The 22631-nt window shown below is 42.5% G+C and overlaps 1 protein-coding gene across 9 annotated transcripts in view; it reads left to right on the top strand.

Annotated features, from left to right (window-relative positions):
* The window catches only part of NPL (N-acetylneuraminate pyruvate lyase), a 216786-nt gene that overhangs the window by 5053 nt on the left and 189102 nt on the right, over nucleotides 1-22631 (top strand). For all 9 annotated transcript variants that reach the window (XR_007473719.1, XM_033437930.2, XM_049702707.1 and 6 more), the window contains 7 exons: nucleotides 9052-9125; nucleotides 10265-10352; nucleotides 13484-13541; nucleotides 19593-19668; nucleotides 21323-21415; nucleotides 22190-22338; nucleotides 22470-22516. Coding sequence is in view for 8 of the 9 variants with exons in the window: in XM_033437930.2 (XP_033293821.1) it covers nucleotides 9052-9125; nucleotides 10265-10352; nucleotides 13484-13541; nucleotides 19593-19668; nucleotides 21323-21415; nucleotides 22190-22338; nucleotides 22470-22516 (585 nt within the window). In the remaining variant the exon portion in view is untranslated. The remainder of the gene's footprint in view (nucleotides 1-9051; nucleotides 9126-10264; nucleotides 10353-13483; nucleotides 13542-19592; nucleotides 19669-21322; nucleotides 21416-22189; nucleotides 22339-22469; nucleotides 22517-22631) is intronic.

Genomic DNA, 22631 nt, shown 5'->3' with positions numbered 1-22631 from the left:
GCGGTAACAGCAGATGATTGCTGAGAAATTGTTACCCAAGCAAGCATTTTCCAGTGAATATTATGGCGGTCCCTTTGCTGGTACTAGCAGTTAGTGGTCATGTGCCCCGGGCGTCCATGAGCAATATATAACTACCCCCTGGACATTGCCATTAATAAGTTGGGGATTCATCCAGCATCTGGATCTAAGTGTTTTAACCTGTTAGAGGAGTCAGTTTGCCAAAACAGTCAGAATTCTGGCTTCTTTAAGCTTCTCCTTTCTTCCTCTATCAAACTTAAATGTAGTCATACCTACATCATGGAGTTGTGAATATTAAAATGGGATGATCCATATAGTAGTGTTTAGCACGGGGGCAGTATGTGCTTAGGTCAATAAGTTTGAATTGCTATTGTGGCATAAGAAGTAAACAGAAGATGAGGTATTTAAGGTATCTTTAAGTAAGACTTTTACATTTTTGGTCTTCTGTTACTGAATTTTGTAAATCTTAACCCTACCCCTTTAAAGTAGATGAAATTTCTTATGACTTTTACCATTCTCATTCAAAGTTGACCATATCACAGTTTTCCTTGAGATCATTGGAGTTCAAGACTTCTGGCTTCTAAGATTCTTGAAAAATCACATCTTTACTCGGTCTAAATAAAATTCTTGCTGAGATGGCATGTAAATCATTCAGTGGTTAATAGCAATTTTTTTTTTTCTGTTGCTTCTCCATTTCCACAAGCCCTAAGAAAGACTAAAGTCAGCTCCTCCTCAATGTGTCAGCCACTTGTTGGGCAGATAAAACAGAAGGCATGTGATTGTATGAGCAGACAGGATTTACTTCCTGTCATGGAGTAAGATCCTGTTTGCAAGCTCAAAACACTACATCTGGTTGATGCTACTTTAACCGTTTTAATCAGACCCCTCTTAGCCTAGAAGTGGCTTCTTCTAAGTCTTGTTTGTTCATCTGGGACCTGCGGAGTGTCACTGTGCTTTCTCTATCCTGCCATTTTTCTGGGACACCAGGACCCACGCATATTAGATATAACTAAAACGACTCTGCTTTTCCGGATCCTTCTCTGTTTGCCAAATACCTCTGGCCCTGTTGCCTCCATTACACAATTTCCTCTTTCTTCATGAATTCTCTTCTCTTCTAGGACCCTCACTTTCCTAAGGTGTGAAATAAAAATAAAAATGCATTTTTTTTAATAAGGGCCTTGTAAGAATTTAAATTAAATCAAAATGTGTGTCAGTACATGGCACATAGTAGACATGTAAGTTTTGTTAGTTCCCTTTTCTCTCCATCTTTCTGCTCCATCCAAACATTCCTATAGGTATGAAGCAGGTTTGGAGCACCCACCAATAGCAGGTAGCCATTAACCCACTTGCCCACAAGGGAATCTGCATTTCTGACATGTTTCTAAGAGACAGGACAGAAAGAAGAGCCACATGGCATCTAACACCTGGAAATTCTGCCTGGGGACCAGCCATCATAGGAGTTTTCCTAACCTGGCTCTTAGAGTAAACCATGGCCTCCGTAATTCAGAATGGCTGAACATTTTTTCTTCATAATTCTAATGATTCAACTCTGAATATAAGTTGATGTCCTAGAGTGGGAAAGTTGTCAGCAAAAACATGGTTAAAAAGATTTTAGTTAGAGTATCTGGGTTCTTGACCCCCAGCTTTGATACCACTAGCTGTCTGACCCTGGGGAGCTCTTGTCAACTTGTAAATTTCTCTCATTTTTTATGAAGAGACAGAGTTCAACCACATTATCTCTAAGGCCCATTCAAATGCTAAGAGTCTGAAGTCCTCTGATGGTAAATATTATTAGGGATATTGTGGTGATCTCCATTAAGTAAGAATGCCTGAGTACCTGCAACTCCAATCTATCCTCCACACTGTAGTCCAGTCCTCATAAATAAACCTAATCATTTGTTAGATTTACTCTTTAAGAGTCTGAATTCCCTTTTGTCTAAGCCTTGCTACTCGTACAGACCATGGACCATTAGCTCCAGCATCACGTAGGAACTTGCTAGAAATGCAGAAACTCAGGCACTGCTACATACCACTGAACCAGAACCTGCATTTTAACGGTGTCCCCAGATGATTCTTTAGCACATAAAAGTCTGGGATGAACTGGTCTGAAGGTTAAAGCCCAGGAGCCTGGGCTGACATAGGAAGTCCTTTACAGTCTACATCTCCTGCCACGTTTCTATTTCCCCAAACACCGCATCCCCTTTCTTCCCTCTGTGCCTTTACACATTGTTTCCTCTGCCTTTTTCTACCGTCACCCTCTCCATTCTCTGCTCCAATTGAATACATCTATTCATCCGTCAAAACCATCCTCTGGTGATTCTTCCCCATTTTCCATAGAAAGCATTATAGAGTCCTTCCTCTGTGGTCCCACAGTATCCTGTGCCTACCTTTTCACATTACATCACAATTATTTATGAGAGTTATTACAATAACTGTTTGTTACATGCCTGTCTCTCCCAACAGGCTATGAGCTGCTTAACCTTATGCAGATATTTATTGGGTACCAGACCATACACAGGGACTGAGCACGTATCTTATTTATCTTTGTATCTTCAGCATTTAGCACAGTGTGTGGTAAATTTGGTTATTTCATGAGTGAATAATTTTGTTATTTCACGGGGAAAGGAAGCTAATACTGATTGGCTAAAGATTATGTGTCAGTCTTCATGCTGGGCATTTTAATGGACATATTCCACTTAAATCTTGACAGCAACTCAGTGAGAGAGAGCTGTTATCTCTATTTTTGCAGTTGATGAAACCAAGATCCTAAAGATTAACACATAGCTGGAAAGGAAGGTCTATCCCATCCCAACTCACATCTTTTTCTACACTAGAGTGAAAGACTTGCTTTCCTTAGTTGTTTCAAGAAATCACTTTCCTTTGGGTACATTCACAGTCGTTAGAACAGAAAAGTCCATTTCAGATTGGCCAAAATGTCTAGAAAAACGTTGTGTTTTCTCCCTCAAATGCCCTTGACTTCACCATGGGAATCTTCACAACACCCTCTAGTAACAACAGACCTGTTACCCAACCAGTCAGAAAGGGCCTGGCCTGCTGGATGCGGAGTTGTATAGATTATTGTCTTTGGAACTATTCTGGGAGACTAAATGACCCAGATTTCCAGAACAGGATGTTTTCTACCTCTGGCAAGGTGGGGTAGGTATAGTCCCTGCATGCTTCTCTGCCAAAGGAATTTTGAAGTAACCAAGTAGTTATTTTGCCAGAAAGGGCACATAACTTCCATCTGATTTTGAATGGTGAACTATACATATAATAGCCAAAGAGATAGAACATCAGATTTTCTGATATGCATGCCAGCTCATGCCAGTTATGAAAAGAACCTGTCCTGTTGATTCGTGTTCTCAAAGTGAAAGTCTTTCACCGTGTGTGATGCACCAGGAGAAGAAATGTACAGCAGTAGGGATTTTTCTCTGAAAAGCTGCTTCAGAAAAATTCTATTATCCATATACGCTAAGAGAAGAGATATAATCTACATGCAGTTTCACAATTCACCTGCTCTAGGCCTCGATTTGTGGCAAAAATCATTTGATAAACGTTCCCCCCTCTTACATAGTTTGGAAGTAAACTAAATGTCCAAGAATAGAGGCTTAGCTAAATTAATTATGTTCTTCCATACAATGAGATGCTGTGCAGCCAGTATAGTAACAATATCTGAGAATGTGGGAAAATATCCAATTTGGAATGCTAAGTGAAAAAAGTATTACAGTACTATGTACAATATGACTACATTTATTTAAGAAAATACTATATTGTGTATTTGTGAATAGAAAAATATCAAACTAATGAGAGTAATAATCTCTAGGGAGATCCTGAGTGGTTTTTTTTTTCTCTTTTATTGTGTGTACTTTCTAAAATATATAGCTTCTGTAATATGAAAAAAGATAAGTACTTTTATTTTTAAAAAATCGTGGTCCTAAGACAAAGAATCTGAACCAATGAAAACTGAAATTAAGACATTACATTGGAGTTAAGTATGATGGTCCCGTAGTTAAGACTTCCCTGATGGTCCCGTAGTTAAGACTTTGCGCTTCCAAGGCAGGGGGCGCAGGTTCAATCCCTGGTGGGGGAACTAAGATCCCACATGCCATGGGGCATGGCCAAAGAAGAACAACAACAAAAAACAAAACTGAAGCGTTAAAAATCTGTTCACGTTTACAAAACAAAAAGTATGAGAATGTCTACAGCAAGCATGGAGTTTGGTTCTGGGCCACTCTCCCCACAGGTGCTAAGAGGTGTTTGTAGCGCTCACGAAGGAAGAGATGAGGCAGTGGAAAGCCAGTGGAGCCTTTCCAAGTGAACTGGCCTATGCCATCTCTCACCTTCCAGGAGCAACAAGCCCCAAACGGCCAGCCAGTGGGGAGAATAATTACCCAATCTCATTCTTTCCACTCTCTGTGGTGACTGGCCAATAACTGGTTCAGTGCCTGCAAGAATGAACATAAACCCAGGCACCCTAGGGAGGTAGCGTAGGGTGGGAAAATAGGGAAGGGAGCAAAGTCCCCAGAGAGAATTAGCATCCTCTTGCCACCCTAGCCCTGCTGTTTGGGGTGCCTTTGTGACAAATATGGTAACACCTCTGGGTGATTTCCCTGGGCCCATTTGTGACTGGAGCCCTGAGCATCTTCTGTCAAGGGCTGCAAACCTCACACCTACAGTCAGGCAGGTATCTGAAATCCCTGAGGTGACCCGGGGGGCTTCTGTGCCTCCAAAGCAGACAGCCACTGCTCTTCCCAGCCAGTTGGTGCTGTATGGAAATGCGGGCCTGGCCTTGTTAGATCATCGGGTTTTCTTTTGTTTATTATCTAAGTTACAGGTGTACAACATAGTGATTCACAGTTTTTAAAGGTTATACTCCATTTATAGTTATTATAAAATATTGGCTATATTCCCCTTGTACAATGTATCCTTATAGCTTATTTTATACCTAATAGTTTGTACCTCTTAACCCCCTAACCCTGAATTGCCCCTCTCCCCTTCCCTCTTCCAACCGGTAACCACTAGTTTGTTTTCTGTATCTGCGAGTATTCTTTTTTTTTGGTTATATTCACTAGTTTGTTATATTTGTTAGATTCCACATGTAAGTGCTATCATACAGTATTTGTCTTTCTCTGTGTGACTTATTTCACTTAGCGGAATGCCCTCCAAGTCCATCTGTGTTGCTGCAAATGGCAACATTCCATTCTTTTTTATGGCTGAGTGGTATTCCATTGTATATATATCACATCTTCTTTATCCATTCATCTGTTAATGGACACAGCTTGCTTCCGTATCTTGGCAATTGTAAATAATGCTGCTATGAACATTAGGATGCATGCATCTTTTCGAATTAGTGTTTTTGTCTTTTTCAGGTATATACCCAGGAGTGGAATTGCTAGGTCATATGGTAGTTCTATTTTTAGTTTTTTTGAGAAACCCCATACTGTTTTCCATAGTGGATGCACGAATTTACACTCCCACCAACAGTGTACAAGGGTTCCTTTTTCTCCACGTCCTTGCCAACATTTATGTTCTTATTGATGATAGCCATTCTGACAGGTGTGAGGTGATATCTCATTGTGGTTTTGATTTGCATTTCCCTTGTCTGGCTTTTCAAACAAAGGTTTTTTTTTTTTTTAACATGAAAAGAAATGTTAACGTTGTGAAAGTCAAACGAAACACATTTAGGAGCCATCCCTTTTCAACCTCTGATCTCTGTAAGGAGATTTGGTAGTTCCAAAAGACCATAAGTCCAAGGACATTGTGGGGGGCTCTGCCACTGCCCCAGAATTCCAGCATTAGTGCCACTCCTAAAGGCTAGGGACATTTTATAAGAAAAAGCAAACTGCTTTCTTGAAGGAATAGATGGTGTATCACCATTAGCACCCCTAACCTGAGTGGAATTATCATAGCTGTCATCCAGCAAGGCCTAAAGGAGTGGGGGAGTGGGGGCTGAGTGTAGACAAAAGCACTGCTACACTGACGCCATAAAATAGCGTGGAGTTCTCTGAGGAAGGAGAAGGAGCTGGAGGGTTCACATGCTGGCCTAGATCTATCTGCCTGAGGGTGTGGCCAGCTCTCTAGAAGGAGGACACCAGAGTAGGGCCAGACAAATAGCAGCTCTCAATACAGTCAGAGGGAAAGAGGATCGTAGGATTTCACCCTATTTATTCCAGATCCACCTTGTCCTTGAAGTCTCCTTCCCAGCCTCCCTAAGTGGAATTATCAGTCCCCTGCTGAACCTCTATACTTTCTAACCAGTCACAGCCTTTGTCGTATTTTTCTCAATATTTTAGTTATTTATATATGCTATTTTCTTTGCTCAGTTAATATGGTAGTGAAATGTAAACACAACCTGCAAGTGTGGAGATAATCTGCTTTTAAAGCAGAGATGATGGGTGTTTCATCATCATTGTAAATTCCTGCATCACGGCTCTTTCACTAGCCTTTGTTGAGTGTCTGTGCTGTGCCAGGTGCAGATGAGAGATTGTAAGGTATAAAAGGCACAGTTCTTACCTTCAGGAAGGTCTTGCTCCAGACTGGAGGGTGGGCATAAACAGTTTACAAAGTGATGTTCATGATAATAGAGATATGCACTTTGCTGAGGGTGTGAGGAATTTGTCACTGAGGAGTAATAACAGCAATAATGGTTGCGCCTTTAACTGAAGCCAGGTGCAGTGCTGAGCACGTGTGCTGGACTGGCCGATAGAGTGCCACTTGGTAGTCCTTGCTGAGTTTAGAGCCCACTTTGGGGATACACACATGCACCCCAAAAGACTAAATGTCTTCCTTAAGGACTTCTTTAAATGGAAACAAGCTCTCTAGCTTCCCTTTCCAAATAAGAAAACATTAGATTAAACCAAAAGAAAGCACATCAAAGTGAGTACGGTGCCTACCAGGCCTCAATCATCTGGAGCTCTGCAGGCTCCTCCTTGCTGAAGAGGCCAGGCCTGCTCTCAGTGTCTCAGGATGTGGCCAGGGTGGGACTGGGGAGGTGTCAAGACTTCAGTGAAAGTGTGCAGGAGCCACTGCGTTTGAATCTGTGACTCCAACACAAGCTATTGCCCAGAGGCTTTATTTCCAGTTTCCAATCTGCGATTGGGAAGTTCCTTGCATGAGTAGATGGACATCATTGGTCAAAACCAAAGTTAGTGTCACACAAACAAAGCCCCAGCGAATCGTTCCTGCATCTCAGGGCTTGTTCCAAGCGGGGAAGAGCTGATGGAAGCAGCAAGGGGCTAGTGTGGTGTAAAGGTGTGGCTCCAAGTGGTCAGAAATATCTGAGGCAGAGAGATTTCAAGAAGTTGAGCGGCTCAAGCTGACCTCAATGAGGGTCCTGAGGTGGATTGTCTAGGCAGCTAACTCCCCCATCTTGGAGTCTTACTCAGTGAGACTGATAAGCGAAGATTCGGCATTTGAGCAAGTGGGACAGGGAGGGGCAGTGTTATGATATTTCAGGCATGAGCCATTATGGAGAGAGTTTGCTCCCCTTGCAGGCCTTTTAACTACATTAAAACCTACTTTTTCCCAAGTGGCAGCTTGGACTAGTTGTCTTTTGAGTGTTGTGGGCAGTGGTTGCCTATCCATTCTTTGTTTTTATCTCTATTGTTCCTATTCCCTTTGACATATACAGTTTGATGTCTTTGTTTTCTATATGCATCAGATATTTTGGTTCCATTTTGTTTTTTAAGGAATACAATAAGTAAAGATGAAAAGAATGTTAATAAGGTTAAAATTACATTAGGATTTTCTGGCCCCGCTGACTAAAATGCAAAAGTACTAGCCAGCTAGTACTGAGTGTTCTTGGCAACCATGCATTCTGCAACATGTAACACACTTGCCCCACCATTTTCCTTTGTATTTTCCTTCTCCATCCTCCATCCTCCCCACCTGTATTTTTTTTAAATAAATTTTTAAAAAAATTTATTGATTTTTGTCTGCATTGAGCCTTCATTGCTGCGTGCAGGCTTTCTCTAGGTGCGGCGAGCGGGGGCTGCTCTTCGTTGTGGTGCACGGGCTTCTCATTGCAGTGGCTTCTCTTTTGTAGAGCACGGGCTGTAGGCACGCGGGCTTCAGTAGTTGTGGCTCGCGGGCTCTAGAGCGCAGGCTCAGTAGTTGTGGCACACGGACTTAGTGGCTTCGCGGCATGTGGGATCTTCCTGGACCAGGGATCGAACCTGTGTCCCCTGCATTAGCAGGCGGATTCTTAACCACAGCGCCACCAGGGAAGTCCCCCCACCTGTATTTTGATTGAGAACAGGTCACTTTATCTGATCTGTGAGTCAGTTTCTAGATTTTTAAACTCAATATGATTTTAAGCATCAGATCTTTGCAAGGTCAGTACTCTTCAAATGGCACAGTGCATGCAGATCACGTGGATATCTTGTTACAGTGCAGATTCTGACCAGGAGAACTGTGTGCGGCCTGGGACTCTTCATTTCCAACAAATTCCCCCAGTTGCTGATACTGCTGTTCCGCAGATAACACTTTGAAAGGCAAAGTGATGACAAAGTTCCTTTTCAACTATTATCCCCCTTCAGTTTAACACTAACACATATAAATGGCTTTAAGCCTTCATTTATTGTGACAAATATTAAGTGCTAAAATTCTTAAATTACTAAGTCTGAATTTTCTTATTTTGTAAGCCTAAGAAATGATTGCTTCTCGCCACATGGAAAATGTTAAGTTCTTGTTTAACCATGCCCTCAACCATCACTCTGCCCCCAAAGGGCAAAAGATAATTACTTTTTAAGTATTACTTGTGATGAAGTTTAAACATAAAACCTTTGTGGATAACTAATAGTGCTTTTCTCACATAAGTGAGGCACATAGGGCTGAGTAGAGAAACCACCAGACTCAAGGGAAGAAAAAAACCCAAGCATTATTCAGAGCAGGCTAATAATTTCAGACTGGTTAGGTGGATTTGAATAACTATTAACAAGAGAGAGCAGTTTATAATTGTGGGGATGAATCGAATAATCTAGAAAAGAATAAATACACATTTTTTTTCTAATTTTTTTTCTTTATGTCTTTCAGAGAAATCAACTTCTCAGTCATTGGTCGGTATGTGGATTATCTCATAGAAGAACAGGGAGTGAAGAATATCTTTGGTAAGTCATCTTTAGAGATATACATATCTCTACATATCTCTAGCTCAGTCCTTAGAAAGTAGCTGTCACCAGATTACTAGCTAGGAGGTCACAGTGTTATTGTGTCACGGGTTATGGTTGAGCCTGGCTAAGCCATGTAAAATTTGTGGATTTTTAGTCTCATCAATTTTAGACCTAAAAGATGATCAAGAGATTATATAATTTGGTAGTGCACCTGAGATAGGCTGGGACCTGGGACCCTTTACTGGAGTGCTTACACCGGGACAAACGTCTCTGCGAGCAACAGACTACAAAGAAACTATTAGGGAGTAAAAATCACTACACACATGAGCAGTGGGGGCAATTATGAACAATAAGATTCAAAAAGGCCACAAGCCAGCTGCCACTTCTAAGGTACTGCGAGCATGCCGGGTACCGCGCGTGATCCCTGCACCCAGCAGCACCGAGGGGGTGGGTAGAACACCTAAGCTACGCCTCCTGCCCAACCCACAGGCCCGCCCCTGTTGTTACCCCTTTTAAGGAACCAGCTCGCCACCTTGGGGAGCGAGCAAGGACACCTCTTTCTTGTTCTCCCTCCCTCATGCTGCAGCAGGAACCTCAGTAAGGCCTTGCCTGAATTCTCATCTGGCCTCTTACCAATTTCTATTGATTAAAGAGTCCAGGGAACCCAGGTCTATAGACAGAGGTCGTTTTAGATCTGTAGTACACACCATTGTCTTCATAAGTAACTGCCACCTATGACCACCTTGACATCCCAGTACTGAACGGTATTGGTTTTCCTGCCATTCAAGCCCAAATATAGAACTGCCTGGCGTGCTCGGAGATTTGCCTGAAACATGGGCAGTTACCTCTGTCTCCATTTAAAATACTCTCTGTCCCTGAAAACAATGAGATTTGTAAATTACAAGTCATACTTAACCTTCCCACTCCTTTTGACAAGGTGAGGGTGGAAAAAAAGGCTGAGTCTGAGGTGGAAATGGAAACATGGCATCACCCCACCCACCCAGATTCTGTCCTCTGGTGTTTCTCCGTGTCCCTTCCTCTCGAGCAGGGATTTCTGCCCCCGCACTGCCAGCGTTGGTGCTGGAAGCACAAAAGGTATTGGTTGGTCCCGCTGACTGACTCTCTGTTTGGAACAGTGAATGGCACGACAGGAGAAGGCCTGTCCCTGAGCATCTCAGAGCGCTGCCGGGTCGCGGAGGAGTGGGTGACAGAAGGGAGGAACAAGTGAGTGGCTCCATCATGATAAACACATGCATCTGCGAGAGCTGCGTAGACACAGCTGTACCCCAGGTGACACAGCCTCCCTGCTCTCCGACCACAAATCAGGCCTGAGGTCAGCTTGTGGAAAGAGGAGCTGAGGCAGAGGAGGGCCCTTCCCTTCCGTGTGGAAGGGCAGCCAGACACACCCGGCTCTCAGAGATCCCATCGGGAAACTGGGAACAGCCTCTTGTTTTATCTACCAGGCCAGTCCCTCCGGTTCCCTGTCCTTGGCCTGAGGGGGTGTGGAGCAGGGCCCTGGCGACTGGCTGCTGAGCTCCTAGCCCTTCCGCTGAGCAGCTCATACTCCTTCCCATCTCAGGGTGGGTCCTGGTGGTTCTATCAGCCTGTTGCTTCCTTACAGTTCTCTCTGCATGTGACTCAGCATGCTTTTTGTGGTGCTTCCTCTTGTAGTCTTAGGGAGCTTTCTGCATCCTCTAAACTTCAGCGAGTTAATGTATTTGGTTATAACACTCAGTCTGTGCCACGGTGAAACAAATAGGACAGCATCAATGCAGTAAGCACGGCAATTAACCAGGCTTGATTTGTGGTCTGTTCTGCACTGTTATGCATCGCGTGTTATGCACTGTGCTGGCGCTGGAGATATAAAACGGGATCTCTGCCCTCAGGTTGCTTACCATCCAGTGGAGATGTCAGACCATGAAAACTAACACTGATCCTTCCGATAAATAGTGTAAACAGGGATCAGAGAAGGGTGATTGACGGTGTCTTAGGTGGAGGCAAAGATTGGAGGTAAGTCTGAAGTGAGCCTGGAGCAGAGGTGGTCAGTGTAAAGCCCCTGCCCACTTCGGGGACCCTTAAATGGCTTTAGAGCAACTTGGATACTCTGAAATTATACGCCAAATGTGACTGCGTGTCCACATAGGCACCTTCTAGTGATCTTCAGTTTTCAGCTAATTTTCAGTCAGATCCTGGGCCTCAAACGTTTAAAGACCACAGGCAGAGTGAGGAAAGAAGAAGGCTAAGGGTAAACATCAAGAAAAGCACCAGAACCGGGAGGGATAGGGAAGTGGGCGCAGACAGAAAACCCTCAGAAGGGTCAGAGGGAGGTGAAGAGCAGATCCTGTCTGCTGGAAGGAAGGAAGTGTGCTTCAGAGAGCGTCGGGGGAGCGTGGAGATTAAGAGCAGGGCCTGCAGAGCCGGACTGCCTGAGTTGGGTCCTGAGTCTGCCTCTAAGAAGCTCTATGAACTCAGGCAGCTCTTAAATGCCCTGTGCTTTGTCTGTGAAACAGGAATACTAATAGTACCTATCCTATGAGGCGCTGGTGAGGATTCAGGCAGTGCCACACATATAGTACTAAGTATTATGTAAGAATTCACTGTAACTATTTGCAGTGGGTGCTGTGTTCGTTATAACATTTGTTATAATCATTATTAGATGCTGTGAGAGTCAGTAGGATTGAGAAAGTAGGAAATGACCAGCTGACCTCAGAGAGAGCAGAGCCAGTTGGGTCATTGTCACGGAAGCAGCTGCCCTGAGGTTAGAATGCCGCAGACACATGGCAGGGGAACCAGTGAGGGTAGCTTATTCTCACCCCAAAAAATTTGCTGCTGAGGAGAAGGAGAGAAGGAATCATGGATTAGAGTGGAGGAAGCAAGATTAAAAGAAGGGTAGTTTTTTTTCTCTTAAAGCAGGGAAGTGATGAGCACGTTTCCGCGCTGAAAGGACAGTGCCATTGGAGAAGAGATTAAAGAGAGTGGAGAACTGATGCCTTTGATGGCAGGTCTCCACGGGGGCTTGAAATAAACCCAAATGTAAGCAGAGTAGCTTTAGGAGACAGCTAAGAAGCTGGGAGGAACGCATAGAAGGTAACACAGCTAAGCGCAGAGGTGAGGAGGAGAAGGGAGGGAGTCTGTGTGTGGAAGAATCTTTATCTTTGGTGTCTTGGAAGCGAGGACATCTGCCAAGAACAAGGGTTTGGGTGGAACTTAGAGCTTGAGGAGAAAAGTCAAGATTTGGAGCAGCCGCTGCAGTGACTAGGAAAGGGAAGTAAGTCATGGGGACCAGAGGCTTTCGGGACCCTCGTCCTCCTGAATTGGGAAATCACAAGTCTGTACTAAAGCCACAGACCCAGCAGCTGGGTGGAGCGGGGGAGGGAATGCATGATTGTTTTAACCTAAGCCAGGAGACAGGGGTAGTGAAAGGTTTAAGGAGGTCATGCAATAAAGCTGCTGGTGAGGGGAAAGCAGACCAGCCAGCCACCTTTTCTCCTCTCAGAAGTCTTCTGTTATCCTTAACAAATGCAGACCTGATCATAGCACTTCCCAGCTAGGTCCCATTTTACCGAAGACAGAAGAAGTCAAGAATCACAGGAGGGCTCAATGCTTGGGCCTTAACGGGGATGTGGTGTCTCCATCCCATGAGGGCAGCATGTGTGTCACTCTGAGTCCCTGGAAGACTCACCAGCATGACTGCATTCACAGCTGAGTTTTATTGATCCTACCCTCAGAAGACCAGTCTAAGTGTGGCCTCTTCCCACGGGGCCCCGTGGAGCACCTCCAAAGATGAACACCGAGGTCTCAGAGAAAACCTCACTCGTGGCCAAATTCTGAGGACACACAAGATAGGAAAAAACTTTTCACAGTGAATTCCTTTCTCGTATGGCTGGTTCCTGGTTGTACTCTTTGAGGAACCTCTTTATTTTTATCTCCAACCAAAAATATGTCAGCTTTACACCTATTTTCATGCACATTGTCACCGTCAAATGCAGCATCTCTAACAATGCATAGTCAAAATAAGGTACTTGACTATTGATTGATTGATCAGTTATTGCTTTCAAAATCCTGTTGCTTATATACAGCAGAAACTAACACAACACTCTAAAGCAATTATACTCCAATAAAGATGTTAAAAAAAATCTTATTGCTTAGTTGAACCTTAAATTTTATTCCCTGGACATTTTTTAAAAATCCCTGGTTAGATTAATTTTAAGTATACCACTGTAGAATTCAGTAGTCTTGAGATTGAGATTAGTCAGGTATTAGCTCATTGCTAAAACCAGCACAAACCAAGGTAGCACAGCTCTTCCGTGTTACTGTAAACTTCAAGTGATGCAACAGTGTTTTCTCTTTTGCAGGTTGGATCAGATAGTAATTCACGTGGGAGCACTGAGCTTGAAGGAGTCACAAGAACTGGTGTGTATGTGGGTCCATCTGGGAGAGACCACTTGAGGGGCCTCCATCTTTATGCTTGAGTTAAAATCAATATCATTTTTGCTAAATATTGGATGCTGGAGAGTATAAGGTGTAGGACTGCAGGGAAGCCAACACAGCCATAAAGAGAGTAGCCCAAGGTGATAACTGCTGTAGCAGAGCGTTTAATAGGAGACAGAGGCACCTCTTCTTTTGGGCAAAGTAAGGATGGCTACGGAGCTACCTAGTTTGCAGGTAAGGAACAGAACTTGAGCCAACCTAAGTTTTCTCTAGGAAGTAGAAGGCAAGGCCATCTGCTGGGCATAAGGGAGATGGAAATGGGGTTCAGAAATGAGAAGTGGTAAAAACTGAGAATTGCTGCCTGGAGAATGGAAGAGAAAATTTAAACAGAAAAAGACTGTCCCCACCCATGTTTATAGCAGCACTGTTCATGAGGTCGAAGCAACCCAAATGCCCACGGACAGATGAATGGATAAAGAAAAGGTGGTATATACATACAATGGAATGTTATTCAGCCTTAAAAAGGAAGCAAATCGGTCTTGTCACATGCTACAATAGGGGTGAACCTCCTTGAGAACATTATGTTAAGTGAAGTAAGCCAGCCACTAAAAGACAAATACGATATTATTCTTCTTATACTATAAGGTATCTAAAGTAGTCAAATTCATAAAAACAGAATTAGAGTGAGTCCCGCTAGGGACTAGGGGGAGGGGAAAGAAGAGTTGTTTAAGGGGTATAGAGTTTGTCGTCTGCGAAAAAGAAGCAGGCTGTAAAATAAAGAAATGCATTTATTAGGGGTCCTTTTTTAAAAGTTGGCGTATAGTTGATGTACAGTGTTGTGTTAGTTTCTGGTGTACAGCAGTGATTCAGTTTTATATTTATATATATATATAGATACAGATATATAGATATATAGATTAAGCAGTTATTGCCTTCAAAATTCTGTTGCTTGGTTGAACCTTAAATTTTATTCCCTGGACATTTTTTTTTTTTTTTTTTGCGGTACGCGGGCCTCTCACTGCTGTGGCCTCTCCCGTTGTGCAGCACAGGCTCCGGACGCGCAGGCTCAGCGGCTATGGCTCATGGGCCCAGCTACTCGGCGGCATGTGGGATCCTCCCGGACTGGGGCACGAACCCGCGTCCCCTGCATTGGCAGGCGGACTCTCAACCACTGCGCCACCAGGGAAGTCCCCTGGACATTTTTTAAAATCCCTGATTAGATTAATTTTTAGTAGACCACTGTAGAATTTAGTAGTCTTGAGATTGAGATTTTTTTTTTTTTTGGCTGCGTTGGGACTTCGTTGCTTCGTGGGCTTTTCTCTAGTTGTGGCGAGCGGGGGCTACTCTTCGTTGCGGTGTGCGGGCTTCTTATTGCGGTGGCTTCTCTTGTTGCGGAGCACGGTCTCTAGGCACGCGGGCTTCAGTAGTTGTGCTTGTGGACTCTAGAGCGCAGGCTCAGGAGTTGTGGCACATGGGCTTAGCTGCTCCACGGTGTGTGGGATCTTCCCAGACAACGGATCAAATCCGTGTCCCCTGCACTGGCAGGCGGATTCTTAACCACCGCGCCGCCAGGGAAGTCACCGAGATTGAGATTAGATATTAGCTAACTATTAAAACCAGCACAAACCACAATAGTGCAGCCCTTCGTGTTACTATAAACTTCAAATGATGCAACAGTGTTTTCTCTTTTGCAGGATCAGATATATATATACATATATATATATATTCGTTTTCAGATTCTTTTCCATTATAGGTTATTACAAGATATTGAATATAGTTCTCTGTGCTATATAGTAAGTCTTTGTTGTTTATTTTATATAAAGTAGTGTGAATCTGTTAATTCAGCATGGATGGACCTAGAGAATATCATACTAAGTGAAGTAAGTCAGGCAGAGAAAGACAAATACCATATGACATCACTTATATGTGGAATCTAAAAAAATGATACAAATGAACTTATTTACAAAGCAGAAACAGACTCACAGACATAGAAAACACATTTATGGTTATTTGGAGTCTTAGAATTACAATTCAGGGAGCACAGATTCCAGCAACCACAGAACAGTGTCCCCTCTGGGAAACAAAAAGCAGGAGTTTTTAAAGGAAAACAGAGAAGCACACTTAGTTTCCAAAAGTTTTTTGTGAAGAGTTGTGACTGGAAGGTATGTATTCTTTTTTTTTTTTCCTGTTACAATTTATTGACTCATCAAGTGTGTTTCACTTGTTATCAGTAAAGGCACACTTCTGCACAGTTCCGCCGGATGCCTTTCTAAACAGAGAGCTTCTTCTTTTTTTTTTTTTTAAGTCAGCAGGGTCAGCACAGTCACAGTTTAACAGGATGGAGACCTAAAGTATAAAATGGAGTTCCTGCTGACAGCTCCTTCCAAAACTTTCAGATCTGCAAGATGAAAAAGTTCTAGAGTTCTGTTTCACAACAATGTGAATATGCTTAACAGCAGTGAACTGTACACTTAAAAATGGCTAAGATGGTGAATTTTTTTTAATTTTTATTTTTTGGCCGCACCGCGTGGCTTGCGGGATCTCAGTTCCCCGACCAGGGACTGAACCCAGGTCACGGCAGTGAAAGCCCGGAATCCTAACCACTAGGCCACCAGGGACCTCCCAGTGTTGTGTTTTTCTTGGCCACAATTTTGAAAAATAAATTTAAAAGTCATTAATTTTTTTAAAAGGATTGCCCCAGTGGTGCTAAAAACCAACCAAAGTTGTAAGTCATAAATTTGTCATACCACCACTCCACACAGGTGTGGAGATTTTCTTCTAGGTACACTTTTCAACCAGAACATAGGAACAAGAACACAAAGACTGGATTGCTCTGGGTTTAGAGATGAGCAGGTTAGGTGGAGTAATATTGTGGCGAGGGAGGAAGGAGTTCAAGTTGCTAGCAGAAAAGTAAACCATGTGGTAGTTTTGAGGTCTCTGTGAATCAAGTAAGAAAAGAAAGCACAAAGATGTTGTAGCTTGGACTGTCGACTGAAAAAAAATGTGCAACCTAAAAGTTGAGAATTATGTTTTATTCAGCAGACTTACTGAGGACTTAAGCCTGGGATACAGCCACTCAGCAAGCTCTGAGGGACTGTTCCAAAGAGGTAAGGGAGGAGCCTGGATGTATAGGAGTTTTTGGCTGGAAAATATATATATATATAGTTGAACATCAAAAGATTATTGCTAATCATAAAAACACGCATCTCAAGTTAATGATTTTAGTGTTTTCTTGTATGGTAAGGTGCAAGAGATGGGGCTTATTGAAACCATTCCTTTGATATGCATGTTTTTCTCCATCCTGAGTTCCCCTTAGGTCGCACCGACCTGGTGCCTGCAGTGGCTGATGGCTGTTCGGCCGAAGCATCCTCTGTTTACTGAAATGGCAGGGACATCCTTTGTCCACAGAACCATGTCCTCAGAATTTAGATATTCTAATTCCAAAGAGCGCAATGACTTGATCTAACCCCAACATCTGCTTGTGGGTTTTGTTTGATTCTGTTTCCTATTAATTGAATTTAGAAATGGAATGTATACTGTATACTTGCAAAACTGCAATTCAACACTCTTAGGCAAGCCACTAGGGAAGACGTTACTAGGTGATTGCTTCGTAAGCCTAGAATCAGAACTTGGAAACTTGATTTATCCTTTTTACACTTGATTTGTTCTTCTTAACAGTAGCTCTTTCAACTATGGTAGTGTAAAGGAGGAAATTTTTTTTTCCCCTTCTCTTTTCAATTGCTTTCTTCTATGCGTCATGTGAGTTTTAAAATATTGTCATGTATGGTTGACAGTGTCAGACAGTGTCATGTCATGTATGGTTGACACTGACAGACAGTGTCAACCATGGGGTTCAACACTAGAATAGTATAAAGATAATCTTAGTATAGAGATAATCCCCTGCTATAGGGATAATCCCCTGCTGTGGGATAATCTTGCCAAGGAGACAGTAATATTGGCATCTGCTTAGACATAACTCTCCATTGGATGATGCTTGAATGGGCACTGCCATCGACTGTCTCTGAAGTGGTTTCTTTTCCTTCCTTTCAGCTAAGGTTACCCTACTGCTCTTGTCCTAAACAAGGTGCTAAATAAATGATTCAAATATATCAATTCCAATCCTGTGTCAATAAAATCCTATCCAGTGTCTTGATTGTTCTTTGGACTATATCCCAATCTCTTTTTGACTCTCCTACTTTACTTCTGCAGAAAGTTAATCACATCTATTAGATACAGATATCACTAGCTTAAGTCTCAGAGGAAAGCCGTTTTTCCCTTTTAGGTAGTGGGGCATGTTTCAAAGCAATCAACAACATCTACTGAGTCCTGCTATGTGCTCAGCACCATGACTGACCTGAACACACGAGTCAATAAGATCTGACCTCTGCCCTCAGGGAATTCACTCTAGTTGGAGACCAGTAAGATACACAACTACCTCACAATGTGTTAGGTTTAAGTACTCTACTTGAAATAGATAAAAAATATTATGAGGGCCCAGTGGGAGGAAATGTTCATTTTTTTCTGAAGGAATGTGAGTAAATATCAGAAGAGTAGTGCAATGTATCTTCTGTGATATGTATAATCTTTTTCTTCTCAGCCTTTCTCAACTGCATTTCCAATCTGTAATATAAATTTTAAAATATGACTAATATCTTTGGAGAGGAAAGACAGTATCATCCAGTGGGCTGAACACTAGAAGAGAAATGACATCTGCAAGTTTCTCTATAATTAACAGTTATAGTTTATCAAAATGAACTGCTCGGGCTTCCCTGGTGGCGCAGTGGTTGAGAGTCCGCCTGCCGATGCAGGGGACGCAGGTTCATGCCCCGGTCCGGGAAGATCCCACATGCCGCGGAGCGGCTGGACCCGTGAGCCATGGCCACTGAGCCTGCGCGTCCGGAGACTGTGCTCCGCAATGGGAGAGGCCACATCAGTGAGAGGCCCGCGTACCACAAAAAAAAAAAAAAAAAAAAAAAAGAACTGCTCATGTCTCCTTAGCAAGTTTTTTTTGTACTGACAAAGTCTGCAGAAGAATAAGATTAAATACACAGCTCACCTCCACCAGGGGTCTCTACTTTGCAACACCTGGGATTTTCCTGGTAATGACATTTATCATTAAATGTGGTAATTTTCCACTCTCTAGGGGTACATCGGTTGGCAAATTTGAAGGGTTTGTTGTTAACCTCTAGTATCTAAGCTGTAGGTGAATATAACAAATCGTTTACTCCAGGATGGTTGTGAAATTGTGATCTATAACAAGAAATAGATATTTGGTCTTTGTCCCATTTCTGGCACAGAGCTCCAAAACCCTCGAATTCCTGGAGATAAGAACAATAAAGGTGTCTCTTGTTATGTTAATGAGGTGACTTTTAGAAAGTACCTAAGGATGGGGGCTGGTTGCCAAGAGTACCAGGCATGAAAATTAGGGGTTGGAACTTTCAGTTAGAGTTGATGTGATCAACCCTATTTGAACCAATCCGCAATGGCCAACGATATAATCAATCATGCCTGGGTAGTAAAGCCTCCATGAAAACACCAAAGGACAGATTTCAGAGAGCTTCCAGTTCTGTGAACTTGTGGAGATTTGGGGAGGGTGGTGCACTTGCACTGAGAGAAGACATGGAAGTGTTGTGCCCTTTCCCCATGCCTTGCCCTATGCATCTCTTCTATCTGGCTGTTCCTGAGTCATATCCTTTTATAAAAAGCCAGTGATCTCATAAGTAAAATGTTTCCCTGAGTTCTGTGAGCCTCCCCAACAAATTAATTGACCGAAGGAGGGGGTTGTTGGAACCTCTAATTTATAGTCCATGGGTCAGGAGCACAGGTGATGATAACCTGGCATTTGAAATGGGGATAGGGAGCTAGTCTTGTAGGACTGAGCCCTTGACCTGTATCTCCAGATAGATAGTGTCAGAGTTGAGTTGAATTGTAGGAAACCCAGCTGGTGTTTGAGAATTGCCTTTTGAGGTGGAGAAAACCCCACATTCACACACATCAGAATTGTGACCAATGGTTTTCTTTCTTCTTTTAAAGGCCCAACATGCAGCAAAAATAGGAGCGGATGGCATCGCTGTCATTGCACCTTTCTTTCTCAAGCCATGGAACAAAGGTAGGTAGATAGGTCAAAACGCGCTGTGCTGTACATGGTCCGCTTCTTTATGCCTTCATTCCAAATGGTTGTATTTAACTCATGAAAGTAAAGTATTATGGACTGGAGGCATGAAGTTGCAATGGTACAGTAGTTCTCCGGAATATTCAGCCTCCCTGGACCCATAAAAGAGAAGAAAAGACTCCATTAAAGGACTTCAGCTCTTTTGTCAAGTAATCTGAGTAGGTCATCCACCAAGCCCTGGGTCAACCTACAGGTGCCTGTGTTTGGGTCAGGTGTCCACTTTTGGCCAATCAGTTGCATAGAGTGTCAGAGACACATGGCAAAGCATGAGACCATTGTTCTCAACAAAAGAGGAATATAAGTAATGGGCATTTTGAGACTACATGTACTATTCAAATTTGAGTAAGTGATGAATTTGAAAAGAGGTTTCACAGAAATATCCATTGTCTTCCAAAATATCAAATTATTGTTTTCTCTATGGAAACTATTTGTGGTTTCCAGGTATACTGAGTCTTTTTAATCCTTTTGATTAGCCAAAATGCAGTACAAATTTTAAAAGGATTAAAAACAGACAAAATGTTATTCGCATGCATGATTAAACAAATCCATAGCTAAATGTGTAACAGGTCAAAATTGTCATGAAATATTACCTGTTATCAGTAAAATAGTCGTTAATATTGGTAAGTAATTTAAATACTGCTATTTGGGAAATTTAGAATGAACATTTTTAAAGTTTTTTTCAGATGGTTTTAAAAAATTTTGCATAAGACAAATGAAAAATAACAATACACAATAATTTTGTCAAAATATTTATTATCACAGTATTCAAATGTGTTCATAAGCTTCTCTCCCACTATTCAGTGGCATCCAGATGTAAGCAATTCTGCTGGATTTATTTATCATCTGTAGTAATGTTGCTGCTGAAGCTCAAATTGGATGATGTAGAAAATCCCAATTCCTCAGTAAACCAGAGTGAACTGTCTTCTGATATATGTGAATTTCTCTCCAAAAGGGAAAGGTACCAAACTCTGGTTGAGATGTGCCACTACTTTTATGACTTCCCATTTTGAGCAGATGTTGTTTATCTTTTTGTTGTAGAATTTACTGTTACAACTTTATTCTGAGCTTAATGCAAAGTCTTTGCTGTTCACTGACAACACTTACCCTTCTGGGTAAGAGGAAAAGGATCCTGCCTGATGGGCTTCTGATTTTTGTAAGAGTATTTCATGAGCTTCTCTTAATATGTGGGAAGATTTGCACCAGTTTTTTAATAGCTCTTTAGTATGGTAGGAAACTGATCCTCTTATTTTGGCCTTTCTACAGAGAGGAAAATAAAACTTTGAATAAAGTGAATTGCAAAGACATTGCAGTAGCAGTCTCAGAGATGGTAAGAGTGTCAAGAATTTTTGGCTTCCAAAAAGGATGGTTGCATTTCATTAGACGGTTCTTTGTTTTTTTTTTTTTTTTTTTTTGGCTGCGCGGCCTGTGGGATCTTAGTTCCCCGACCAGGGATCAAACCCATGCCCCCTACGTTGGAAGCGTGGAGTCTTAACCACTGGACTGACAGGGAAGTCCCAAGGTTCAGTTTTTACTGGCGAAAGCCAGTGTTTTACACTTGTTCACACCATGACTTTTCCTGCTGTTCTTTCAGATGTCCTGATTAATTTCCTAAAGGAGGTGGCCGCTGCTGCCCCTGCACTGCCGTTTTACTACTATCACATTCCTGCTTTGACAGGGGTAAAGAGTAAGTACTGCTTCTTTTCATGTTTCTTCACCTTCACCTCTCACATCGTACCCTATTTCACTAAGAAACCCCGGCTCCACCCCACCTCACCCTGTGTCACGAAAGCATAAGACTGTTGACTAGATGGTTCCAACAGCTCCAAAATAAGTCACTCTTATCAAAAATAAGTCAGCCCTTATCAATCATTGACACCACCTTATAATGGAAGATTTTTAAGTATGAAAGACGAGTTGACCCCTACGGACTTGTAGCAGACAACTTGTGTCTGTCACACACACCTCTCCGTCTTATGTGGGAAGACATAGCCTGTAAGCCCCACTAAGACAGGGATTGGGTCTACTTTGTACCCTACTGTGTTCTCAGCACCTGGCACACAGGAAGGTACTGCGATCTCTTCTCACTTTTCTTTTAGGTTTTCTTTTATCATTATCATACTTCTCCAGCAAGAAGATTGTTACAGTTAGATGAAATTTATTAGGATGTTTTTAAAATGCCATTCCTTTCTAACTTCCTTTGAAGAAAAAATAGAAGTTGTGCTTTATAAATATCCATCTATTGTCTTCAAGGAACAGAAGATTTAGGGTTACAATTTGATAAGTACAGAGGAACTAGGAGGCAAGGGCAAGTGATTATGTTCAATATGTTCAATCTGCAGCCAGTTGCAGCTGAGAGCAGCCCCTGGCAGCTCAGTGCAGATGTGTGGCGCTAGATGAGATGTTCTCTGTTATTTTCTGGGGGTGTACCGGTGAATGAGACATTTATTGTTTTGAACAGTTCGTGCTGAGGAGTTGTTGGATGGAATTCAGGATAAGATCCCCACCTTCCAAGGGCTGAAATTCAGTGACACAGATCTCTTAGACTTCGGGCAGTGTGTTGATCAGAATCGCCAGCAACAGTTTGCTTTCCTTTTTGGGGTGGATGAGGTAAGTTTCCCCCTGGCATATCCCAGCGGGTTAGTTTCTCTCTGCAACACTTGATGTAGCTGCTTATATAGTAGCATCTTTTCTCTTCTCTTTTTCATCAAAGTTAATACTCTTTGTCTGTTTCTGATCAGCAACTGTTGAGTGCTCTGGTGATGGGAGCAACTGGAGCAGTGGGCAGGTAAGCAGGACTCATTTTTCCCAATGCTTATTAGTGTCAAATCCCCCACAGAGGCAGTCATCACCTGCGCAGTTGTATTTCTTGCAAGTACACCTTTTCTAATAGAAATTGCCTT

The sequence above is a fragment of the Orcinus orca genome, chromosome 1, assembly GCF_937001465.1.
Source record: "Orcinus orca chromosome 1, mOrcOrc1.1, whole genome shotgun sequence".
In the NCBI taxonomy this organism is placed as follows: Eukaryota; Metazoa; Chordata; class Mammalia; order Artiodactyla; family Delphinidae; genus Orcinus; species Orcinus orca.
This window is presented reverse-complemented; position numbering and strand designations above follow the sequence as displayed.